A 25,207-nucleotide genomic window follows, 5' to 3' on the forward strand; every position below is an offset into this window, starting at 1 on the left:
TAGAATGCGGTAAAGGCGCGCCTGGGAAACTGTTAATTAAAAGTATATCTGTACCAAATCCATTTCAAAAGAGGAGTCATGTCTGTATATGGAATGAAAAATAGATACTAATTTTCAATGGCATTAATTAATGAGGCACTTAATGATTAAAAGTTGTTTTAATTTCGTTTGTGACAACTAAAAATTAATAACAATTATGCAGATCGAAGTAGCGTAACTAACTCGACGCATTTATGAAAGACTAGTCCCAACTATCAATAGACTGAAATGAATGGATTATTGAAAGGAAAGCCTTTGTCCACATGGGCTAAGACTAAGGCATATCAGAATAAATAAAAATGATAACTAAAAGTTTAAGCAAAACTGGAAAGTCTCGATGGTCTTCGACTTAATTAAGTAGATCACTCACGTGACATTGATGTGAATTAAGTACTTATTTTCAAGCATAAAAAAATACTATGGATTCGTCAATTCAAAGTGGTGATGAAGTACATATTGAACTAACGAATTCTGCCAAATGAATTTCATGAATCTAGAACATCAAAAGCAGCAAAGCGAGCAAAAAATGATCATTTTTTTCCACAACCGTAGATCGCCAGTTTTTCCACTTTAGGCATGCTGACTAATATGTCATATCATAAGTCATAACTTAAAAGGTTTCAGTGCCAATTAAGAGGTGTAGCTAGTTAGCTACTTGTTTTGGAGGCTGTATCAAGCTCGATAGCGAATTATTAGCCACTAGCATACCCGGCGTGTGCTACTACGCTAAACAAGAATGTGCCTAATGCATTGTTTTAGTGGTTTAACAATATTCGCATTATTGCCCTTCTAATGAAACCAGTTTGTTGCACATCGATAGGAAATACGTAGAAACATAATTAGTCAGGCAGCTGCTTTATTAGTTCAAAACTCAAAATGCAAACGACGTCAGCAGTATCGAGCGCGCTGTTAAAATGTGTGGACAAAGGTTACTTCAGCACCGACCTCTACTAACGTCTTATTCCTTCTCTCTGGATTTGTTTCCGTCGAATGTGCGTCTCTACTCTCTACTAACGTCATCAGCATTGCTCCGATGCGGCCGATGCGTTCGAATTTCACTACTAACTTCACACTCATTTTTGGCTCTTTGACAACACTTGCGGTGTGACGTCGCATCATAAAATTCTACGACAGCGTATCACATTAAGGGGGACGTCATACCATGCATCCAAAAAATAATATTATTTCAATTTCAATAGCGCAATTTATTGTGGAAGTTTGAATATTGAAAAATGCGTTTTTACATCATTAACCCCGGACCCAAAAAGAGGGGTGTTATAAGTTTGACGTGTGTATCTGTGTATCTGTCTGTGGCATCGTAGCTCCTAGACTATTGAACCGATATTAATTTAGTTTTTTTTTTTTTTTTTTTTGTTTGAAAGTTGGCTTGATCGAGAGTGTTCTTAGCTATAATCCAAGAATATCGGGTCGGCCGTTTAAAAGTTATCAGCTCTTTTCTACTTACTGTAACCTTCACTTGTCGGGGGTGTTATAAATTTTTAATTTGCACTTGTATTATTTTCGTCTCTAGCAGGCTTATTCTTGATTATTATGATTACTTTTAGGTAGACTTGACAAGTAATACGTAATAGTCTAGGGGTTTAGGCACCAATTAAGAGGTAAATCCACTTGTTTTGGAGGCTGTATTGAGCCCGATAGCAAATTGCGTGTTCGCGATCATTAGCCGGGCCATTCGACAATTAATTAGTCAGATAGCTGGTAACAGGAATGTTAGGATCAGCTTTTAGATAATGGTAAGCGAGGTACTAAGCTCTCTATGGCTTCTTTAAACAAGATTCAGTAGTTAAATAGAGAGCTGACGTAGGTGAATAAGTAGGTTGTACATAAAATTGTTTTAAGTTATGTGATGACCGTTTTTTCCAGGTTGGTGATAAAATAAAATAAATAATAATAAAACTTAAACTTGTACACTATGTGAAATTAGTAATTCGACCTGTACCTACGAGTATGTCAGTGATTTTCCGACTTGAGCCAGACGCAAGAAAATCACAGACTCAACAGACAGACGCAATCGTCGATCTCATTTTTTTTTTTTAAATTACGCTTCCCCGAGCTTTTTTAAATCGTCCAAAATTTCTCAAGTGTAATGAAGTGTAAGTATATAATATATTCAATTGGATATAGAACTGTAGAAATCTACCAACACTGTGTACCCAACACGGAAGCAAACAACACTTTGATGAAGGACTATCTTACGAAGCATAACATTCGATAGACGGGCTGCAGATAGTAGTGCCCTCTGCCCTGAGGGGACATATAATTTTATGATATGACTGTGGTGTAGTACTAACCTGGAGTTGCCCATGCTATCGGCAATAGAGACACGAGAAGCCAAATCGTTGTGTGCTGGATAAGCGCGCCCCACCGCGCCATCTCACTGTAACAAAAAAAAACTACATTAAAAAAAATACAGTAATACTAGAAAGTACCTATTACTAAATAGTCTTTGGTTATATCTCATCGGATCTCAACGGATGCTCCACAAAGAGCGAAATGTTCCAAGTATACCGAAAAGCAGACCCTCGAGTGGGTACACCAAACTGTGCTGTGTTTCTTGCGGCTTGCTTCTCAGACCTGGGCGCGTTTGGAACCCGTTGAGTTTTAAGTTTACGTAATTAACCATCACCACTATATCTTACAAATCTAATAATTCTCACCATCAAAAGGAAGTACAATAGTAATTTGAATAAATGATTTCGAGTTTTGAGTTTTAAAAACTGCAATAAAAGAATGCGTTATAGTCTTGAACGCCACACCGATATTAAAACATAAGAAAAACAAGGGAATACCTTTTCAGATAAGACCTTTATTCTACTAAGTACAACTGAATACAATATTAATAAAACGTTTATAAATGTAACTAATAATAATAATTTGAGCACACTTATATCATTACAGTTCACAAGAGAAACTGTCCGGATGCCACCCGGCGGCGATGCATTCTATGGTGTAAGCAGAATATGAGAACACAAATGAAACCTTTACCTTAATACACAATACTCATACAAGAAAAAACTTGCGAAGCATTTTCTTGGAAATATTCATTTAAGTAGGTACTTAAAACATAAGAACATATCATGTACTAGATGATACCCGCGACTCCGCCCGAGTGGATTTAGGTTTTATTTTAATCCCGTGGGAACTCATTGCTTTTCCGGGATAAAAAGTTGCCCTTGTCTGTCCCCGGGATGTAAGCTAATTCTGTACCCATCAAAATCGGTAAACTATTTAGCCGTGAAAAGCTAGCAGACAGATAGACAGACAGACACACTTTCGCATTTATAATATTAGTATGGAAGTATGGATTACTACTTACAAACAGTGCTTACAGTCATAATTTTAAAACCAATAATAATTTTTCTGCATCCTTTTAAAATTCAAAGTTATATGAACTAACTTCGCCTGTTTAGATTATTTTCGAGCTTTTTCTGACAAAAAATAACAACTATTATAAAAATACTTAGCTTACTCTAAGCAATAAGGCCGCCTTTGCGTACAATTGTTCTTAGTGTTTAGTTTCTTTGTTTTGTCTTGATTATTTCATGTTTTGTGTGCAATAAAGTTTTCTATCTATCTACTTCTGAATACAGTTTCGAAGAAGAGAAGAATGATTATACCTAATAGTCATTAATTTTATTAGTCCAATATTCACAATAGTTATCAGTTATCCTAATGAAGTGCTAGGCAGCTAGTAGCACTGAGCTACACTATCTTCATATAATTATTTACTACGCAGACATAATACGTATGTAGATACAAAGTAACCTTCAAAGAGTATTATGATGTATAAATCGCATTTATTTTAATGCAATTTACGTATGTTGAAATCCCGCAGCGCTTACGAGGCGTCTACAGAATTAACAAATACCCTAACATTAATTTCAGACGCACAAACTATCCTAAGGTTTCCCATGTACTGGGATTAGTTGAATACATTACGGTAACAAACTCATACTTGATAATTAATAGATCTAGGTAACCTAACGAAAACATTCCGCCTCCTGTTCGGGAGGTTGGGAGTTTGATATCCGGGCACGCACCTCTAACTTTTCGGAGTAATGTGCATTTTAAGCAAATGCCTATATCGATGGCTTTTATGGTGCAGGAAAAACATCACGAGGAAACTTGCATGCCTGAGAGTTTTCCATAATGTTCTCAAAGGTGTGTGAAGTCTGTCAATCCGCACTTGGCCAGTGTGGTGGACTGTCAAACCCTTCTCATTCTGAGACGAGACCCGTGCTCAGTAGTGGGCTGGCGATAGAGTGATGATGATGATGAACCTGAATAGGTAATTTAAAATATTAGAATTATTTACTTTATTTATCTAAGCTAGCGACGCGCGACGCCATAAGGCCCCATAAGGTTTCAGTCCCTCTTTAGGAAAAGTCCCTCTTTCCTCCTCTTTTTTTGGGGTTTAATTAGTAGTTTAAGCAGGATATTTTTTAAATTATTTGTAGACTAACACTTGGCTCACCAACTAACGATCATCGCCGCACTACTGAGCACGGGTCTCAGAATGAGAAAGGGTTGGCCATAGTTCACCACGCTCGCTGGCCAAGTCCGGATTGGCAAACTTCACGCACCTTCGAGAACATTACGGAGAACTCTCAGGCAAGCAGGTTTCTTCAGGATGTTTTCCTTCACCGCAGAAACATTACTGTCGTGTGACGTGTTGCTGCAACGTGTGACGATCGATCGCGTCGCGTCGCAAGCGTCAGCGCATCAGAGCCCCACGACAGACTACCTACTGCACGTCTTCATATAAAGTGATCTTGAAAATACGTGTTAACGTAAAGTATCTACTGTACATAATCTAAGTGCAATAAGACTAAAAGCTATGGTTAAGGAAGATGCTGAATTAATGGAATTACGTTCATTTCTTGTCTAAGTCGTTAATCGAACTCTTTCGACCGGTTAGAAGCGGCGAGTTACCGGGCATAGCAAAAACCGGCCAAAGGCGAGTTGGATCTCGCTCTTTTAGAGTTCCGTACCATCGAACAAGAAATAACACTATCTCTAACCAGTATCCGCTCCAATAGCTTATTAAAATGCAATCAAAAATATTTATTAAAACAAATGCAATAGCATTGCAAGGTAATGACCGGCAGCGCCATCTAGATGTGATTTAGTTAACATACTATTCAATCGTGAAATTTTTTAATTTTTTTTTTTTGGTGATGTAATTACAAATTCACGGTTTTCGGGTTTTTGGCTTTACTTGTGTTATTGGATAATACTACCTGCCAAGTTTCATGATTCGTGGTCAACGGGAAGTGCCTACCCTATAGGTTTTGATTCTCTAGACTGGTCTTGACATACACAACAGACAGACAGACAACGAAACGATCATATAAGGGTTCTTTTTTTTTATTTTGAAGTACGGAGCCCTAAAAAGTAGCCCTCGTTTTACTTATAGACTTTATCTCGTTCGGTAAATCATAAGAAAACGCTCAAATTAAACGCCGGTTCGATATCTCGCGAATATAAATGGGCGGGGTTGGTAATAAAGAATAGTATGATCGCATTTCATAGGTAAAACGTAACGTGGTAACTTTTCCTTCAGTGCTCATAGTTCTTGTGCTTTAGAACAAGAATTTTCACTATCCATTTTTCATCTAAATTGCTTTGGTAATAATTTTAAATGTCGTGAGTAGTTTCTTTTAAATGTTGCTATCAATTTAAACGTCTCTAAAAGTTAATGTAATAAGTACGGTACAGTTACAGTCGAAGAGAATAGAATTTTAATATAAATTTTTGTATAATTAAGTATTACAAACTCGTGACGATGGCAAACCCTCGCCTCGACGCGACAGTTCATTTGTAAGAACCACGTCCCGCCTTTGAATAACATTGCACTTTATTACTATAGAAAGGACTGCGACAGGGGAAACTTTTCCGCAATGATTAGTATGCAAAATATATTGACAATAGATTTAGACGCATACGGTTTTAAAAGTTTAATTTACGTTAGTAAGGCACTATTAGCTCGTTTCTAGAAAACTATTTTTTGCATTATACATAAATGGTTTAAGACTTGTTATTTAAACCTATGACGTCAAAACATAGGTTTCTAAATCAGTCAAGGAGTTAGAGACTCGTATTTAAATAACAAATAGATCACCGAAATGCTACAGCTACGAAGGGAAATCACAACTCACTTTGTCAAAAACTAATTTAACGAAAGGGCAAGAACCCGGCGAGTCTATTACAAAGTGGGAAGATCGTACTATCCATATCGATTAGGCCGCCGTTTCAAAATAATGGATGCAGTGGGTAGCTTTAATATTACTCATGTCCTATTTGTATGCAAAAGCCGCTCCACGATAAAACTGCACCTTATAAATCGTTTTTGAATCTTGATAAAAATAACGATCAAAGCTATTCAATATCTCTCGATATTCTCTGAATCAGTTTTGATTAAACCTTGAATTATTATATGTAATTTTATGAACTGTTCAATTGATTCGGACCCGGATTGATTGTCAAGGAACGAACTATCTTAATCATTGAACAATTATTATAGAAGCCCAAGCACAATCAGTGCGAAAACGCTCTCTTACGATTTCCTTAGCTTTCTTTATCAACAAAGCGTTTGCAAGCATAATATATCGCTAGAAATATGTCGCGCTAATTGTGCTCGGACTGCAGGTCAATCAAACAAAATCCAACACTGAGCACCCAATACATCGATGACCTAATACTAAATAACAGTAACGGTAGATCGATCCATTTCGAAACGATAATGAAAATGTAAAGCATAGGAGGCGTAAAACAATAATTCGGTTCGGAATTTGTATTATTGGTACCCACCACGAACCGTGACCGTTACCATTGTCTGACGAACTAGCGGTTACTTGAGCACGTTCCTTCGTAATAGAAGATCAATAAACACGTATTTGTCTTCATCTCGAGTTAGATAATGCTTTTAAAAATGGCCGACTTCACGGACATTACGATTTTTTATCTGTTCTTCTTCGTGATTCACGTTCCCGGTATTCAGCCAGACTTATCGAATTTTAACAAATTACCTACGAGCAACTCTGATGTTACTATCGTACATAAAGATTTGCAGCATCCAAGAAACTGCACATTTACTTAAAAAAACTGCAAACTTTTGAACAATTTGTATATCCGCCTATTTAAATAACTCAAAACAGTTCTTAGAAAATCTCAAAATACAACCCCCAAAGCCAATCTATTTTTGGTACTCTAAGAGCTCCAACTGATTCTGATTCCAATTTAACAGACTAGTAAGTAAATAGGTATTAATGTCATAAAAACAGGGGCTCACAAGCTCAGCGAATACCATCAAACTCCAGCAACCAGTTATGGTTAGTTATGGTTATTTCAGAATCGAATCTAAGGGTAGAATTTTTTGCCTGAGTTTACTTTACACGCCAACAACATGGTATAATTTTTAGCATTTCTCAAAGGAAGTGCATTTTCTCTTTAATGCAAGCTTGAACTACTATGTCGCGTTTATTTATTTCTATTTTTACACCATCTTCTTTAATTTAGTGAATCATATTTACATTTGGACGTGGAAGAGAGCAGGTAGATAGTTTGTGAAGTTTTTGTTGATGGTTACCTATGCAGGTCGCTGATGGCCAATTTTTTTTTTGAAAAAACTAAAAACACCTAGAATAATACTAGCCGCTCATCATTCAAGGCTTACCATTGTGCAACTGAGGCTATTTCTGCATTGTTTTATAGAAAATCTTAACTGTACTGACAAACCGATTTCTTGGATTCAATATGTAAATAAGTAGATATAAACGGGCGTCCATATTTACGACGCGGATTGACAAAGGCTCGGGAGTTCAAGAAATGACCTTTACAAAATCGCAATTGGTAAAGTAAACTCAAAGGCTAACTGCTAGGTTCTTAAAGAATGGTTTCTTTGTTAAGGAATTAAATGTAAAGGTAACAGCATTCGCATGGCAATTAAATACTGAACAATACGCTGCTTTCCCACCCTCCTACTGTTACATGGTTGCATTAGAAATAAATTCAATCCATATACTTATCTGCAAAATTCGTTTAATTTCATTTATTCTAAACCCTTCTTGTCTATGTGTTCTTATGCTTATTAAATACAGCAGTCAATTCAAAAGTAGTTAAAAGTCTGATTCAAGATTAAGCCAAGTCGTGATATCAGTAGAAATGTCGATCGGTTCCAAATAACGCGGCATTTATGTTTATCTCAACAATCTCATTAAATTATCTGCACAACGCCTTGGACTAGCCGTTTTCTATGGGAACTTGAGCCCTTTTGGCATCAAGTGTGAAATCATGAACGAGATTAAAGTTTCTTGATCCCGCGTGAGACAGGTGTATAGAATTATGGAGTTGCTGCAACGCAATTTGCACTTTAATGACTTAGGGTAAAGGTGGTTTCAAATTGCACTTAATGCAAGGGAATTACGGTTCCCTTATTAGCAAATGTTGGTCGGTTTCGTCACAGATGTTTGCCATGTTCTCGACACGATGTTAAATTGCTGAACAAAAAGTGGAAACAATTTACATGGAGACTATTTGCAGTGATAATGGCATAAGATAGAAAGGGCCACACAGCACGAATGGATCTTCCCAATAGCCGATGAAGACAAAGATATGAACTAAGCGTGCTTAAATGTTCTTGCGATGGAATTGCTAAACTTTCTAACGTTGTAACCTGGAAAGTTTGAAATTTTAAATCCAAATGGCCCATTACTTATTATTTTTTCATGAGTTTATTGACATGATTCTTAAAATCAAAACCAAATAAATCAAAATATTTTACTGTGATTTCCATTTATTAACATAGCTAGCTAGACTGTATAAATTGATTAACATTTAAATAACAGACCCTTTATTATAAATAACAGTTTAAATTGCACAACAAAAAGAAACCTGAATGATATATGTTTAACAGGGCTCTCTCCGTCACTTACTCCATACAATCGTAATTCCAATTTCATTTGAATATTAAGCAACCAATGAAATTCATGAAAATATATCCATGAAATGTTGCAGACATATTCTAGAAAGTAATATCTGTGCCTGTGGTGTTTTAGATTTTTCTAAAAATATGTAGTTTTAAAATTATAGGGGCCCAAAGATTTGTATGTGAATTTTTAAGACCGCGTAACTTTGAAACCGAATATTTTATCGGAAATCTGGAAAACCACAGGCATAGATATTGTTTCCCGGAACGTTTCTATAAAATTCCATTGAGTAAGATTGGTTAGTATTCCAATGCGAGACGAACTACGTTTGTATGGAGCGAGTGACGGAGAGACCCCTCTTAATACTTAATACAGACGCATATCAGTTAAAAGACTTGTTAATAACAACTCTTCGGAGTCTATTACATTAACTGTTCAAACAATCATTAAATCCAATTATAAACGTGTACATGAGTGACGTGAAAGTGTTTATGAAAAGATGGCGGTGAATCCTCGATATTTGCGTACTTACATAACATCTCCATCTGGCAAAGATCAACAGGTCAACGCTTTAGATGATGCGATCGTGAGGTGAATAGGTGTTTTAGTTGTAAAGCCTTCAAATTTAAACACTTGAGCTTTAGAATTTTGAGCTTGGGAACTGGTTTACTCAACTGATTGAATAGATTTATAAGTAAATAATACCATGTAGTGTAATTTAAAAAAGTTAAATTAAAAAAAAATGAAGAATGATTTAAAATAATTCATTTTTAATAGCTTTAAATAATTCTTGATATGGACACAAGTAAACTATAACACACCCAATACTTCGTTTAATTTACAAATGCTTACCTTATAAAACATCAACGCTCAAAGTTATCAATCATAATAATCAAAAGCGCATCCTAGTAGAGAAGCAAAATGATTTCCTGTCTTGATTTATAGAACATCTTTATCTAAGTGTGGTTAACAGTTACCTTCAGCTCTAAAAGCTATTACTTTCTGTATCTGTTAGTGCAAAATATATGTATCTGCTAACAAACATATCCCGATAGTGAATCACTTGGCAACACAGCACCTCATTATACTCGTAGTTGGAGATGGGATCGGCACGCGAGAAAGATGCGATCTAGATGCTATCAACCATCGAGTCGCCACTGAGGCCTCGCACCCGGCTCTTGTCACCATCTTTTCTTCATTTTACTCTCTCGATTTATTTTGTTTGATGTTTCTTTGTATCCGCAGTTCTGATTCTATTACATTTAAAGGGCAGCTTTAACGAACAAATGTATTTTTGCTTTCATTTTCAATACGAGTAGGTACCTATCACTAGTTTCTAGAGTTCCATACCTCAAAAGGAAAAACGGAACCCTTATAGGATCACTTTGTTGTCTGTCTGTTGTATCTGTCAAGAAAACCTATAGACTAGGTACTTCCCGTTGACCTAGAATCATGAAATTAGGTAGGAAGATAGGTCTTATAGCACAAGTAAAGGAAAACATCGAGAACCGTGAATTTGTGGTTACAGCACAAAAAAAAATTAAATGTATTCATGAAAAAATAATTTGTATTTTCAATTTTCAAAGTAAGATAACTATACCAAGTGGGACATCATATGCAAGAGCTTTTCTTGTAAATTCTTAAACAGGTTTATTTTTGCACATTCTAAAACAGATTTTTTAAAATTTTTGTGCGTAATAGTTTTTAATTTATCGTGCAAAATAACGGAAAAATACCCGAGTACAGGACCCTCAGTGCGCGAGTCTAACTCGCACTTGGCCGGTTTTTCTTTGTATCCGCAGTTCTGATTCTATTTTATTTTAAAAGGGCAGCTTTAACGAAGAAATGTATTTTTGCTTCGATTTTCAATACGAGTATCACTAGTTTTTCTTCTTTTAGTGGTTTATTTAAACATTTATTTTGCTCAGCTTTTTTCGTTTTCAGTTCTAGTTCTATTACAATGTTGAGACCAGCTTTAACGAAGGAATATATGGTTTTGCAATATGTATAGAGATTTTGTTTCCTGTTGGCGTTTTAATGACTAGCAAGTAGCACCGCAGCAGGTATATCTTATGTATTGATAGCTTGATAAACGAACACGTTTGAGCTAAGGAAATAAAAAAAAATTTACTGTTTGTTTAAAAAGAACTCTTCAGCGTCTTGTTGCTGAATTTAATTATAAAAATAAATGCTAAAGATAATGGTTTATGTAAGTACTTATGCACAATAAACACAGACGTACTATTAAGCCTTTACGTGGCAATTAATCTAAAATTAAACTTTAAGAGCTCTAATTTAAGTCGTTAGACGTACATTTAACAACATGATAATATTCTGCTCACATCATTGACTCCGTTTACTTGAGAACTTTATTATAAGAGGAAGTCGATATAAATCCTTGTAAATATATTATTACTTCGTTATGAATATTGTCTTCGTTATTTTATACCTTGGTTACTCGTGGGTGTTATTCCTTCGCATTTCTATATTTTTATGATGATATGATTTTAAATACATAATCGCTGCAGGACTCTGGTTTAACTTTATTAAAATTCATACCTAGGCAACAGAAATGGAACTTTTGTATGCTTCTTTTTGTTACCCCAGTTAGCAATTACATTTATCACGTTCCTATGATTATTTTGATTTCCTATGATTATGTTTAATATTCTGAAAATATTTTCATATTACCTTTATTAAGCTTAGTAAGTTGTTTATAATATCTTAGTTTTTACTGACTGTAGTTTCGAAGCCCAAAATAAGTGGAACTAAAATACATCGTGACTAGAAAAGTAAGTATTTAGATACTACATTATATATTCGGCCAAGATTATGATCAGTTGGACATATAATTGAAAGATCCTATGAATATTTAGCGACTGCAATTGTCCTGCCAAGTATATCCAACCGCTAATACTGCTTGGCACTGTATAAGTAAGAAATACCTCATAAGGAAGTAATTCATTAACATTTTACCGGTAACTACACACTCAACGTATAATCGGGCTATGCGGAGATTTACTACGATTAAAAACCCAAGGGTTTATTTCTTACACTAGAATTCCCATCGTCAGGAATCGAAAGACCGAATGTAAAAGTTTAATCAACGATTGTACAGAAATCTTGATAAGGTTCTGTTAAAAATTTAACCAAATCATAAAAGTACAAATTAATGTATATACTTTGTTAAGTTTAAAGACATTTAAAATAAAAAATGTTAATAAAACACGTTCAAATGTATTTTTATTTAAAGAGTGCAACTTCAAGTCTGCCAACGTTTTTTTGATCATGACTAAACCATTTTTTCCTTTCATTTGTACAAGTTATATTCATGTATTCTCAGATATAATCTAGTATGTGTGAAAACACATTATATATCCTACAAATAGGCCCAACCGTTTATTATTCCCTCCGCGCCATCGCCACCGAAGAGATGTGAAGACGGATAAGCTGTTCACACTATTCTATTAAATTGCCAATAGATTGTCTTCACAAGGGAAGTATTTAATGCATTCCTAAGCACAAAGCTCCAGTTAGCACGCTCATTATAGCTAGAAACTGGTAACTACGTAGGACCAGTCGCCGGTACAGCCTACAGGAAGTACTGAGAGACCTTAATGGCTAGACAGTAAAGGTTAGATTGAGAACACGGTACTTAAATCTTCGAGTCTGTCAACAATGGGATACATAATTTATACCAAATTTATACTTAGAATTTCTGTAGGTAGGTATACTAAATTTTGTTATTTCTGTTTTGTTTCTTATATATAGACTATTTCTTGATGCATTTTTATAAGTGATCACTTGCTTTATGCCCACTATTTCGTCCATGTGGACTACTTTCAAACCCCTATTTTACCCCCCTACGAATTTTGAAAAATCCTTCTTCGAAAATCTTAGCGGATGTCAACGTCATCTTCATACCAAACAGGTCGATTCGTCTAGTAGTTTGAAGCTGCGCGTTGATAGATCAGTCAGTCAGTTAGTCAGTCACCTTTTTCCTTTATATATTAAGATAATATATTTAGATTGGCAGCAGAAAGCGATAAAATGAATTTATATTTTGTTGCTCATAATATTACGTTGACCGTTTTAATATACTTACCTAATAAACTGTTTGAACGTGTACATTGCATCGTCGCTTTAATATTATGCTAAGTGATGCAATTTATCATCACTGCAACATCTGCCAGCGATCAATTCCAAGAAGTGTCATCTTCGTTCAAATACCGTGAGATAAATTTTATTACCTTATTAACATAACATTTACACAAACATAAATCTACTAAAGTGAAATGACCAGCGATTAGCATCCCTATAAGGCGGTGCACCAATAAGCACTACTCGTTATTAGAAAGCAGCAAACGATTTATTAGAAGAAGAAACACAGGTTCCGAACAAAGAGTAGACGTAGTTCAATGGAACCTGTTTCTGTTGTATCTTGTGCTACTTTCCGTATCATGTGGAGATAGAAGAATTACAATGATAGTGAACATTTCTAAATAATCCATTCATTTCTAAATAACATATCCAAAATTGCATGGTGTTGCTACCAGATGGCACTAATAGTCGCTTGAGAATGTACTCTCTTTTAATAATCATTGAAAAATAATTTATTTTTAACATATGCAAATATCGTATTTCCTTGAAGTTAGGTACAAACGCTGCCATGAAAAATTACAAATAATAGTGAGCGTTGCTATTCTTACTGCTTATGGCGAATTAAAATATACAGCCATGGCATAAGTGACAGCCGGCAGGTGTGGAGGGCAAAGAAAAGATGAGAAAGGGGAGATAGCTGGATACGTCGGCGGTTGATTTGTTGATTTCCTTTAAAAATGAAAATATTTATTCGCACGTTAGTTTACAATAACATTTTCCTCAGCTGACTTGATAACTGATAGCCCACAGCTGGGACTGTTAAACAATCTTGACAATAGTTTTACACTCGGTCATTCATTGAAACTCGGACATTGAATATGTTGAATAAGCACAACCTAGAAATATTACACTCGACACCTACAGAATTTGACACCGCGCGATATAAACTGATATCATACCTACAAGGATCTCTTGTTGTTTTATCTAAGACGGGTTTGCGTTGGACTAAATACTCGAGTAGGTACCTATATCTAATGACCCAGTCTAAATTAAGACGCAGTGGAAAATATAAGCTATTTTACTTAGGAAAAGCAGAATCTAAATATAATACCCGAACTAAGTCAATTTGGTGGAGCCAAAGCTGTCTTAAAATAAAAAAATTAAGTAATTTTTTTAAACTCAAACAAAATGACAAAGACTTTAAATCTAAATAAAGATAATTTAAATACTTAAAGTAATATTGATTTATTCTTTGACTAGCTGACGCCCGCGACTTCGTCCGCGTGGATTTAGGTTTTTCGAAATCCCGTGGGAACTCTTGGGTTTTCCGGGATAAAAAGTAGCCTATGTGCTAATCCAGGATTTTATCTATCTCCATTCCGAATTTCAGCCAAATCCGTCCAGTAGTTTTTGCGTGAAGGAGTAACAAACATACACACACACACACACACACACACACACACACACACACACAAACACATACAAACTTTCGCCTTTATAATATTAGTGTGATAAAAATTGGTTCATTCAATAAGAACTATGTATTGTTACCCCTTTATGAAGAGCCTATGAGTAAAATAACAATGCACGGCCAACGTAAATATGTAAAATACCAATGATACTTTAAATACATCAGGTGACTGACACTGGAATACCAATGTGGGAAGTCTGAATGTTTTAAACATCGGAATGGGCAAACAGAGAATCCCCATTTACATACAAGGATACCGGTATTGAGTCTTGATTGATGCTATCCCGTTGTAAAACGCATCTCGAAGCCAGATGGTTGGCGAGATCGGCATAATAAATTCTAATGCACCCATAACTTTGCGACCACCGTAAAATATATTCAACGATCACGTTCACAACATATTTCAGATTTATTGATTTTATCAGAATCATATTATTTTTGGACGTCGTTCGATGTCGTGAGTGTTTGCAGATTCATAATAACTCAAAATTTAAAAAACCCCCGACACAAAAACCTCTATAAGAAAACTATAAAAAAGCTGATAACTTTCAAACAGCTGAACCGATTTTCTTCGATTATAGCTAAGAACACTCTCGATCAAGCCACCTTTCAAACAAAAAACTAAATTAAAATCGGTTCATTCGTTTAGGAGCTACGATGTCACAGACAGATAGACAAATACACACGTCAAACTTATAACACCCCTCTTTTTGGGTTGGGGGTTAAATATAGTTATAATTTATGTTGTTGTTAGTAATGTTTTTCCACTTGTGTAGCCATTCCTAGAAAGTTAATCAAAAAATTCATACACACCCACAATCGCTAGTGCTGTAACTCTTAAATTATGTATTTATTCCGTGAATGCGTAGAAAACGACTAACTTGCGGGTTTCAATGAATCTTCATCTAGTGGTATGGGCACTATGTACCTAATCGCTAAAACTATGAATTGATAAAGTAATATACCAAGTGATAGTAAACCTTAACATTGTATACACATTCGATTCAAAATATGACACCATTGTATCAGATACAGCGGCTTGCTATTCATGATCCACAATATACGATAACTCCAAAAATAACTTGCCAATCAAGTTATGAATAAAAACTAAAGAAATGAGCCTGTGTCCGAAAAAGAACACAAGATAGTTTTTATCCGAAAAATCTTCGGGTGAGCCAGACGTCCAATAACTTCCATCAAACAAGAACGTATAAATAATTCTCGAAACGAATACGCTACAACCACTACGACAAAATGCTCAGATCTTATCTTCTGAAGCAGCAATACATTAAGAGGGGTCTCTCCGTCACTCGCTCCATACAAACGTAGTTCCAATTTTATTTGAATATTAAGCAACCAAAGTCCATAAAATTTTGCAGACATATTCTAGAAACTAATATTTATGCCTGTGGTTTTCCAGATTTCCGTTAAAATATTCGGTTTCAAAGTTACGCGGTCTTAAAAATACCTCCACACCACAGGCACAGATATTAGTTTCTAGAATATGTTTGCAAAATTTCATGGACTTTGGTTGCTTAGTATTCAAATGAAATTGGGACTACGATTGTATGGAGGAAGTGACGGATAGAGCCCCGTTAAAGACGATTCCAAAACAAGCACGTTCATCAAACATTTGGAATTTATGCACTGTTGTATGTCAAAATTATCGACAATCTTAGGCCGACAGTACAATTTATTGTTTTAACGATGCACCTACGCCGACTATTTGAAACCCAACTGTGCTATCGATTAAGCATCCTCGAAAGGACATGGTCGATGTATTATCCGCAAAGAGCGTTTGATCTTTGTACGCATTACCTTTAGAGGCGGAAATATAAAGCAATACAGTATAAATCCCATTGCGAACATAAGATTTTATGAAAAGCTTTGATTTATAATATTATGTAATGAATGTTGGAGTGTGTACTGAAAAGATGATTCCGATTGCCGTTACGTAAGTATAAAGTAACATAATCTTAAATGGATATATTCTTTCAATGTATTTAGCACATGACAATCAATCTTGGTAACCAACAAGTAATAATATGAAAGTTTATCTAAATTAACATCTCTTAATGATTTCATCAATGCACCAAATAACATAGACGTGTGAGTAAAACAAAAGTAAATAAATCATTGTTAACAACAACAAATTGTCTATCTATAAATAAAATCAGTAGACATGCCTGAAATTAAATGGGATTCGAGCAATTAATAAGACCTTTATTTGTTATATTGGCTATCTCATTAAAAAGTATAAAGAAATTGGGTGCGTGGTACGCAACGAGACAATAACATCGCAATCGTTTCCTATTACCCAACTTAATCATTATAGACATTTAATTTGTCAAGCCTTGCCATATTGAATACCTTATCTAAGTATATTGAACTGTCCACGATGTCAAGCCTATCTTATTTAGGATCTAATTCTCTTTAGACATTGGATATGAAAACTTCAATTATCTAGATGCAAAACAAGTGACAATATCTAAGATAATATTCAGTTGATGTAATCAAAATTTTGTGGGCTCTAATCATGAAATCTTACCACAAACACTTACTGCATTTAACCCAAGCGCGGCATTTTATATTTAAAAAGGTAAAGGTATTATAATTTTATATAATACTAGAAGATGCCCGCGACTTCGTCCGCGTGGATTTAGCTTTTTAAAGATCCCGTGGGAACTCTTTGATTTTCCGGGAAAAAGTAGCCTATGTCCGTCCCCGGGATATAAGCTAACCCTGTACCAAATTTCGTCAGAATCGGTTAAACTGTTGGGCCGCGAAAAAGTAGCAGACAGACAGACAGACACACTTTCGCATTCATAATAATAGTATGGATGATGAATATTATGATAGTAAAAATTATAATTTTAGCAAAGATTAAAAATGCTATACTGCATGCAACCCTGATAGGTAATTATAAAGAAGATCATGGTAGAGAACAAGATATTGCTCCAGTGAAAGGATTCGTTGGTATGATTTATTTGTAGAGTGTAATTATTATTTATGTTTGACAAGACAATTCTATACACAATGATAACAAATAGCACCGGTTTCTTCAGGAGGGTACATCATGGGGCGCCAGCCAGGTAACCTCCCAGTGTGCCTGGATGCTGCTGGTCCCTTTTGGATGCGTCTGAGGGGAAGAGCAGTGTTCGGGCCGGTGCGCCCCGGTAACATGGCTAATAATTTCTCTTCGGAGATATTGTTGGCTATGGCTAATGACCTGGCAGGGGGGGAGGTTTCTCCGCGTGTCCCTCTGACTAGCAGAGGGCACAGTGGATGAAGCGGAGGATGGGACGCGGGCGACGTGCGCGTCCCAAGGTCGGGGGACGCACTTCGTTGGTGCGTCCCGGAGGTGCGTCGATGGGGACCGAGCAGGTCCCCGGTGGAGGGTCTGCCTTGGCAGACGTCGCTGGCTGGGTCGCGGTTGTTTGCTTCGGCCGTTCCCGTGACCCAGTCGCCAGGCGACGCGCAGTAGCGCCGCTGGGGTTTAGTGGGTATTCCGGTCGCCTCTCGGCCGGCGAGTCCCACATACCCTCCCTCCGGGGGGGATGCGTAAATGCATTCCCCAGCGTCAACAAAAAAAAAAAAAAAAGGAGGGTACATCATAAACGATGTAAAGATTGCACGATGACTTAGTAAAATATAATGTAGATTATTAATTACACATTAAAACAGTGGCTGCTTATAAAATGACTTAGCTCGTAACTTCGTAAGTATCGAAATTAAATAAAGCATGTCTCGTTAAAGCGTAGTTAATGTTGTACTATTGTGCCTACTGTTTTTCCAGAGTACTAAGATGTTTTTTCGCGGTAGAAATGACCTGTGCTAATTTCCAATTTGTTTTAGAGTCCAATTAGAGTTTGTGTGATTTTATATTATTGTCTAAGGAGACCAGAGCACTATGCACTAGCTACGAGCCTACGATTAAAATATTGCTAAAGTATATGTTAATCGAAGGCTATAGTTTGCTCCCATAAGGGTGACCCTCTTTAAAAAAAGGTGGATCTATGTCTACTTGTTTAAGACTATTCTCAATTCGTCTGTAGAATTTTAACATACTTTCACCTTTAAGTACCAAGAAATATCTATAACTGTAACCAAAAATATTTTGATGTTTAAAAATCAACGACTTCTATGTGCTACTTCAAAACCTATTCGATATACGTAGATGCCTTCATTAGCACGGTGCATATTGTTTGCCGAAAAATTATTTGTCTTAGCTTTCACAAGAAAGGTGTGCCGTGGTAATAGTGCTAATAACTCTGACCCAGATGAACTAAGTAAAAATAGGAAACGGCAGTCAAAAAATATCAAGAATTTCAAGAATCGGATTTGGTAGTATCATAAACATTAACCCATCGCCGGATCCATCTACTCTCTACTAACCACAGGTCTCCTCTCAGAATGAGAAGCGTTTTCTGTACATATAAATATGGAACACCTAGTAGTAATAAAGCAAATTATTATCAGCTTAATGAATATACTTACCAAACAGTTATTTCATGCTAAATCTCTATCTTTAATCTAAATTCTTCCAAAAAGCTTCAAAGAGATATGATTGCCAGTAAACAATTAACAAACAGTGTACTTACTTACTTAAAAATAATAGGCATAAACATGTAGAACTACATTTATCAAAATTTTGTGTACGCAAAATGCTAAGAACCTACCGGACTAGATAACTAGATATAAGTACTTTTTAACTACTATTAATAATTGAAATTAGTCTACCATATTATTTTATTTACTAGCTGATACCCGCGACTTCGTTCGCGTGGATGTAGTTTTTTAAAAATCCCGTGGGAACTCTTTGATTTTCCGGGATAAAAAGTAGCCTATGTGCTAATCCAGAGTATAATCTATCTCCATTCTAAATTTCAGCCCAATCCGTCCAGTAGTTTTAGCGTGAAGGAGTAACAAACACACACACACACACACACACACACACACACACACACACACACACACACACACACACACACACACACACACACACACACACACACACACACACACACACACACACACACACACACACACACACACACACACACACACACACACACACACACACACACACACACATACAAACTTTCGCCTTTATAATATTAGTGTGAAGTGTGATTTATTTTATTTATTATTATTGACATTAGAAATATACAAAAAGTTTTTGTTACATTCAGCGCCACAAAAACCACAGTTGGTTTAACCGGGCACTGAGTTTATTAATTATAGCTATACAATAAAAATAAAATTATAGAAAACAGCATAATGACAAATTAGACAAATAGAATAAGAAACGTGATAAACTAATAATGATAAATTAATCAGTACAGTTAAAATAACATAATAACTTAATAATATCAGCGGGTGCAGTGTCGTCATTAAAATACGACAAGACGATAAAAGCGATAGCATCTGACGGGAAGCCAGTGCAGTCTTTGATTTAATCCCAGCTTGAGCATTTTATAATTTCAGTATTTCTAATTAATATCAGGTTCCTGTGCATGGGAAATTGATTATTATCATACGAATTCATACAAATATGAAGATCATTCAACGTGTTTATTGAAATTAACTGAACGAGGTGATAAATAATAACGCAGTCAAGCGTACACAAGGAAATAATAATATACTTAATGAGGCTTCCGTCTAGTATGCAAAATAATAGTTAACGTCAGGTAATAAAATTAATTTTTAATGTATTTATTGAAAACTGGTTGATGCTCGCGGCTTCATCCGCGTGGGTTTTAAAAGGTAAGGTAAGGATTTTAAAAATCTTATGGGAACTCTGATTTTTCGCAATAAACAGTAGCCTATGTCACTTCTACCAGTCTTTAAGAGGGCTCTCTCCGTACTCGTTTCATACAATCGTAGTTCCAATTTCATTTGAATATCAAGCAACCAAAGTCCATGAAAATTTGCGGACATATTCTAGAAACTAATATCTATGTCTGTGGTTTTCCAGATTTCTGTTAAAATATTCGGTTTCAAAGTTACGCGGTCTTAAAAATTTTCATACAAATCTTTGAGCCCCTGTAATTTTAAAACTACATATTTTTAGAAACATCTAAAACACCACAGACACAGATATTAGTTTCTAGAATATGTCTGCAAAATTTCATGAACTTTGGTTGCTTAGTATTCAAATGAAATTGGAACTACGATTGTATGAAACGAGTGACGGAGAGAGCTCTGTTAACTATACCCATTCAAAAAACACGTCGATTCGTTGTTCCGTTGCGACGTGATTGAAGGAAAAACCAATAAACCAGCTAACAAACACAGTTTCACATTTCTAATATGTGTAGTCATAGTTGGTTGAGTACAGTTAACGTTAGCCTAAAAGCTTAACCATTCATTGCATTCTTAATCAAACTAAAGGTTTTATCAGTACAGCTCCAGGCAAAGTAAGGACTGGAAGCTAGCAACAGTTTCTCAGCCCGTGAGAAAGACAAGCTACCTCTGAACACGCAAGCACTAACGAGGTACGTGATGACGTCTCTAACGTTCAGGATATTTGAATTAAACTTAATGAGGAGGAACTAACTTTAATATTTATTACTTTGTAGTAACTAGCTTTTACTTGGCTACTATTTCTTGAATATGAATGAATAATTAACTTAAATGTTAAGTTTTATTATTAGCGATAACGTTAAGAAGAAGCTCATAATTAACTTATGATAGATTTCGGAAAGATTGTTCAGAAGAATCAAATAAATAAATATTTTCAATTAAAAAAAAGTTATAAAATAAATAAAATAAATAAATTATTATATTAATATGATACTAAGTATGATATTTATTATTTATTTTAGTGTAAGTATTAAGCCAAATATCGTTATTGAGACACATTTTACAGTTGATTTTATTTTACACAAGAGGATGCCCGCGACTTCGTCCGCGTGGATTTCGGTTTTTAAATATCCCATGGGGACTATTTGATTTTCCGGGATAAAACGTTGCCTATGTCAATTCCAGGGACGCAAGCTACCTCGGTACCAAATTTATCAAAATCGGTTAACTTGTTGGGCCGTGAAAAGGTAGCAGACAGACAGACAGACACACTTTCGCATTTATAATATTAGTATGGATATGGATAACGTGTTTAGGATCAACAGACTGGCAGCGCGACCAATAACTTCTTGGTACGGAATCCTTGGAAATAATTTATAATAATGATACGTCGAATTTAACTACGTAGGCAATAATCTTCAGGTAGTAGGCGTCAGTGCATTTGAAGTGTCACATAATAAATTGGTAGTTGAGGTTGAAGATATAACTGCTGTTGTAGTTTCAAAGCAAATCGGAAACCGCGGAGGGGTCGTGACCGCGGGTAATTGCTTGGGCGTTCGCGGAACTTGTCTATGAAAAGGATATTAAATATAAAAGAAATATCTAATAATGCCGATTTTTATACAGGGTGTTTGGTAATTAGTATATAACGACGACCCATGCTACTTTGATCTGATAAATACAATGCTGAAGTATAATCACGAAATAAGATTATAAAAATTTCCATACAAAATTTATTTATTTTTTATGTCCAAGTTTTCATGGCCCTTACGTACCCCAACTCACTGAGATCGTTTGCCTCGGCCTATCTAAAGATGGCCAACGATCTCAGTGTGTTAGGGCACGTTAGGGTCATGAAAACTTTGACATGAATTTTTTTTTTGTATGGATTTTTTTATAATTTTATTTCGTCATTATACTTCAGCATTGTATTTATCATATCGAAGTAGCATGGGTACATATCGTCATTATATACTAATTACCAAACACCCTACATTACGCATACTTTGTTCGTAATTTAAATAAACAACACCGTAAAGTGGTTAGGAGGTCAAACGTGTTCGATAGTGAATTAATTTCGCTTTTTATAAAACGCATTCGGACTACATAGACCAGCAGTCTTTTCAATCAAGTCGTTCTTAATCACACGAATCGACAGTTATTTTAGTTTTATTTAAATTCAATGGGAACTGCCTTAAGTATATTATATCAGTCATCGAAAATTGAATCAACAAAATAGTGGCCAAGTACATTGTTAAATAAATGAGTTATCTATTTTGTACTAATGTGTAGAAATAGAAAGTTAAATGGGATAATTGGATCGCATACTTTTAATGAAACGAGCGTCAATAATAGCCATGAGAATTAGATCCATACTAATATTATAAATGCGAAAGTGTGTCTGTCTGTCTGTCTATCTGTCTGTCTGTCTGTCTACTACCTTTTCACGGCCCAACAGTGTAACCGATTCTGACGAAATTTGGTACAGGGTCAGCTTATATCCCGCGGACGGACATAGGCTACTTTTTATTCCGGAAAATCAAAGAGTTCCCGCGGGATTCCTAAAGACCCACCCACTTAACCGATTTGTATAAGATTTGGTACCGAAGTAGCTTGCGTCCCTGTAATTGAAATAGGCATAATTTATGCCGGAAAATCAAACAGTTCCCACGGGATCTATAAAAATCTGAATCCACCATCCTCTAGGGCATCCTCTAGTGCTGAATATAGTAAACTAGATAAACCAGACCTCACAAGGTTTTTCAATTGTATTTTTTGGAGTCAAATCCTATAGAGGTGTTCGAATTTAGTGAAACGTGCGTAGAGAGTGCCATGGAGGATTTGTGTGTTGACGTGTTATTGTGTCAACCGGAGTAAATGAAGCACATTCCACAAGTATGTAAGGTTTTGCGCTTGTGTTTTCTGGCTTCAAATTCTCTTGAAAATGTGTCGATTCAGTGAATCGTGCATAGAGAGTATCATGGAGGATTTGTGTGTTGACTGTTGATGCTTGGTTAAGGTTGCGCATTAGTCTATTTTCAGTGGATAATAGCAATGTTCTTATTTCTGTCTTATAAGAACTTGGCGGACGTGTACTGGTGTGTGTCTTGAAAAAACTGCAAGTTGAGGAAAGAAATGTTTTTGATAAAAACAATGAAACATCAATTATTATTTAGGTTCAGCCAAAGAATTTTGATAAAATAGCAATTACTATCCCTTATTCTAGAACTACGGTTCTACAGTTCTAGAATAAGGGTTGGAAAGGCTAGCCTGTAGCAGTAATGTCTGAGTGCTACGATTCTTAAATAAGGGTTGGCAAGCTTTTAAATAACGGCCAACAAACCAGCTGCACTTAAGACTTGTATCGTAAGTTAGAGAAATGATTGCCTTTGATTAAACACCTCTACAGCGTATCGCAGTACAGAACAAGTACAAGCTGTGGCTGTACTTAATGATGCAGATAAATAAAATCGTTCTTTAGATATCTAATGGATTCAAAGGATTAAAGCAAAAGTACCAATTTGAATTTCCTTAATCATAACATGAACCTTTTCAGATAATTTTGTGATTTAATAAAATAAGAGCAGTGGCTGCTTAAAAGAATAAATACTTCAAAGACAAAAAGCTTGGCGGCATCGGTCGCGGCTGATAAGATCGAATTCTACCATTAGGTTGAAAGGTAAAGAAAATCTGTAAAAAAAAAACTAAATTCGGTATGCGGATGGCACCACCTTTCCTACAAGTCTTCTTAGAACTAAATAACGTCTAATTTCTTTTTATAAAGATACAAGTTAGCCCTTGACTGCAATCTCACCTGGTGGTAAGTGATGATGCAGTCTAAGATGGAAGCGGGCTAACCTGGAAGGGGTATGGCATTAAACCCGTACTCCTTTGTTTTCTACACGACATCGTATCGGAACACGGACTCGTATCACATCGGACAGATGAGGCTAGGGCACTGTTACGGCTGTACAAGAAGGCCTTACGCAAATAAGTTGTTAAGTATATAATGTGGCCTTACGGAGTGGCATTTTCCAAATCGAAAAAACTCCCTAAAATCAAGATTTAAAAAAAAACGCTAAATCGCTTGGCGGCACGGCTTTGCCGGCAGGGTGGTAACTAGCCGCGGCCGAAGCCTCCCACCCGACCAGAAATTTATACATAAATTATAAAATTCTATTTCAATGCCAGAGCTACGGTAAATGATCAACAAAAATATCTTGTCAATCTTTAGGCTTCTCTTATGAAATAAATAAGTAAGAAATATAAACCCGACTACATTAGCTTTAAAGATAGTAAAGATAAACGCAAGCCATAACAGTCGATTTAAGAAGGGGCCCGGTTTGTTCATAACCTGCTGCGCTGTTACAGAGTTACGACCGCACAAACATACGGATGCCAACTGCTCGCGGCGTATGTTAGAGAAATGGCAGGAGCATTTGATTAAGCACCCTCCTTATGTATTATATTGATAGCAACGCTGTTTAAGAACTGTAGGAAACTGTTAATGGTAGGTAGTAACATATTTCATTTTACGAGCAGGTATTATCGACGGTTCTAAATTATTAATTTAAAGAAACTTCTGAATATTACAGGTAAAAACATGGCTGAAATGTAAAATCAATTTCGATTATGAAACCACTTAAGTTGTGAAATCCACAGGGCAATTTCGTAAGCGAAAATGGAACATAATATACAACATGGAAATTGGTTTGTGGGTGTGATGTATTTACATATGGCCATAGGGCTGGTTGCAGCTAATGTCGATAAAACATAAAAGGACTTAAAATTTTCTATAACTTTTTGTTATGACATTATGATCGGTTTTATTACAACTACATAT

General features: G+C 35.7%; 1 protein-coding gene across 4 annotated transcripts in view; it reads right to left on the minus strand.

The window, feature by feature from the left end:
• LOC123869008 (cadherin-99C) overlaps positions 1-25,207 on the minus strand; it is a 175,002-nt gene that overhangs the window by 29,528 nt on the left and 120,267 nt on the right. For 3 of the 4 annotated variants that reach the window (XM_045911728.1, XM_045911730.1, XM_045911726.1), the window contains one exon: positions 2,352-2,437. In XM_045911728.1, the coding sequence (XP_045767684.1) occupies positions 2,352-2,433 (82 nt within the window). In that variant the 5' untranslated portion in view covers positions 2,434-2,437. Of the gene's footprint in view, positions 1-2,351; positions 2,438-2,849; positions 2,921-25,207 lie in introns of those variants that run through there. The other variant, XM_045911729.1, reaches the window with a different exon arrangement.

The sequence above is a fragment of the Maniola jurtina genome, chromosome 10, assembly GCF_905333055.1.
Source record: "Maniola jurtina chromosome 10, ilManJurt1.1, whole genome shotgun sequence".
NCBI lineage: Eukaryota > Metazoa > Arthropoda > Insecta > Lepidoptera > Nymphalidae > Maniola > Maniola jurtina.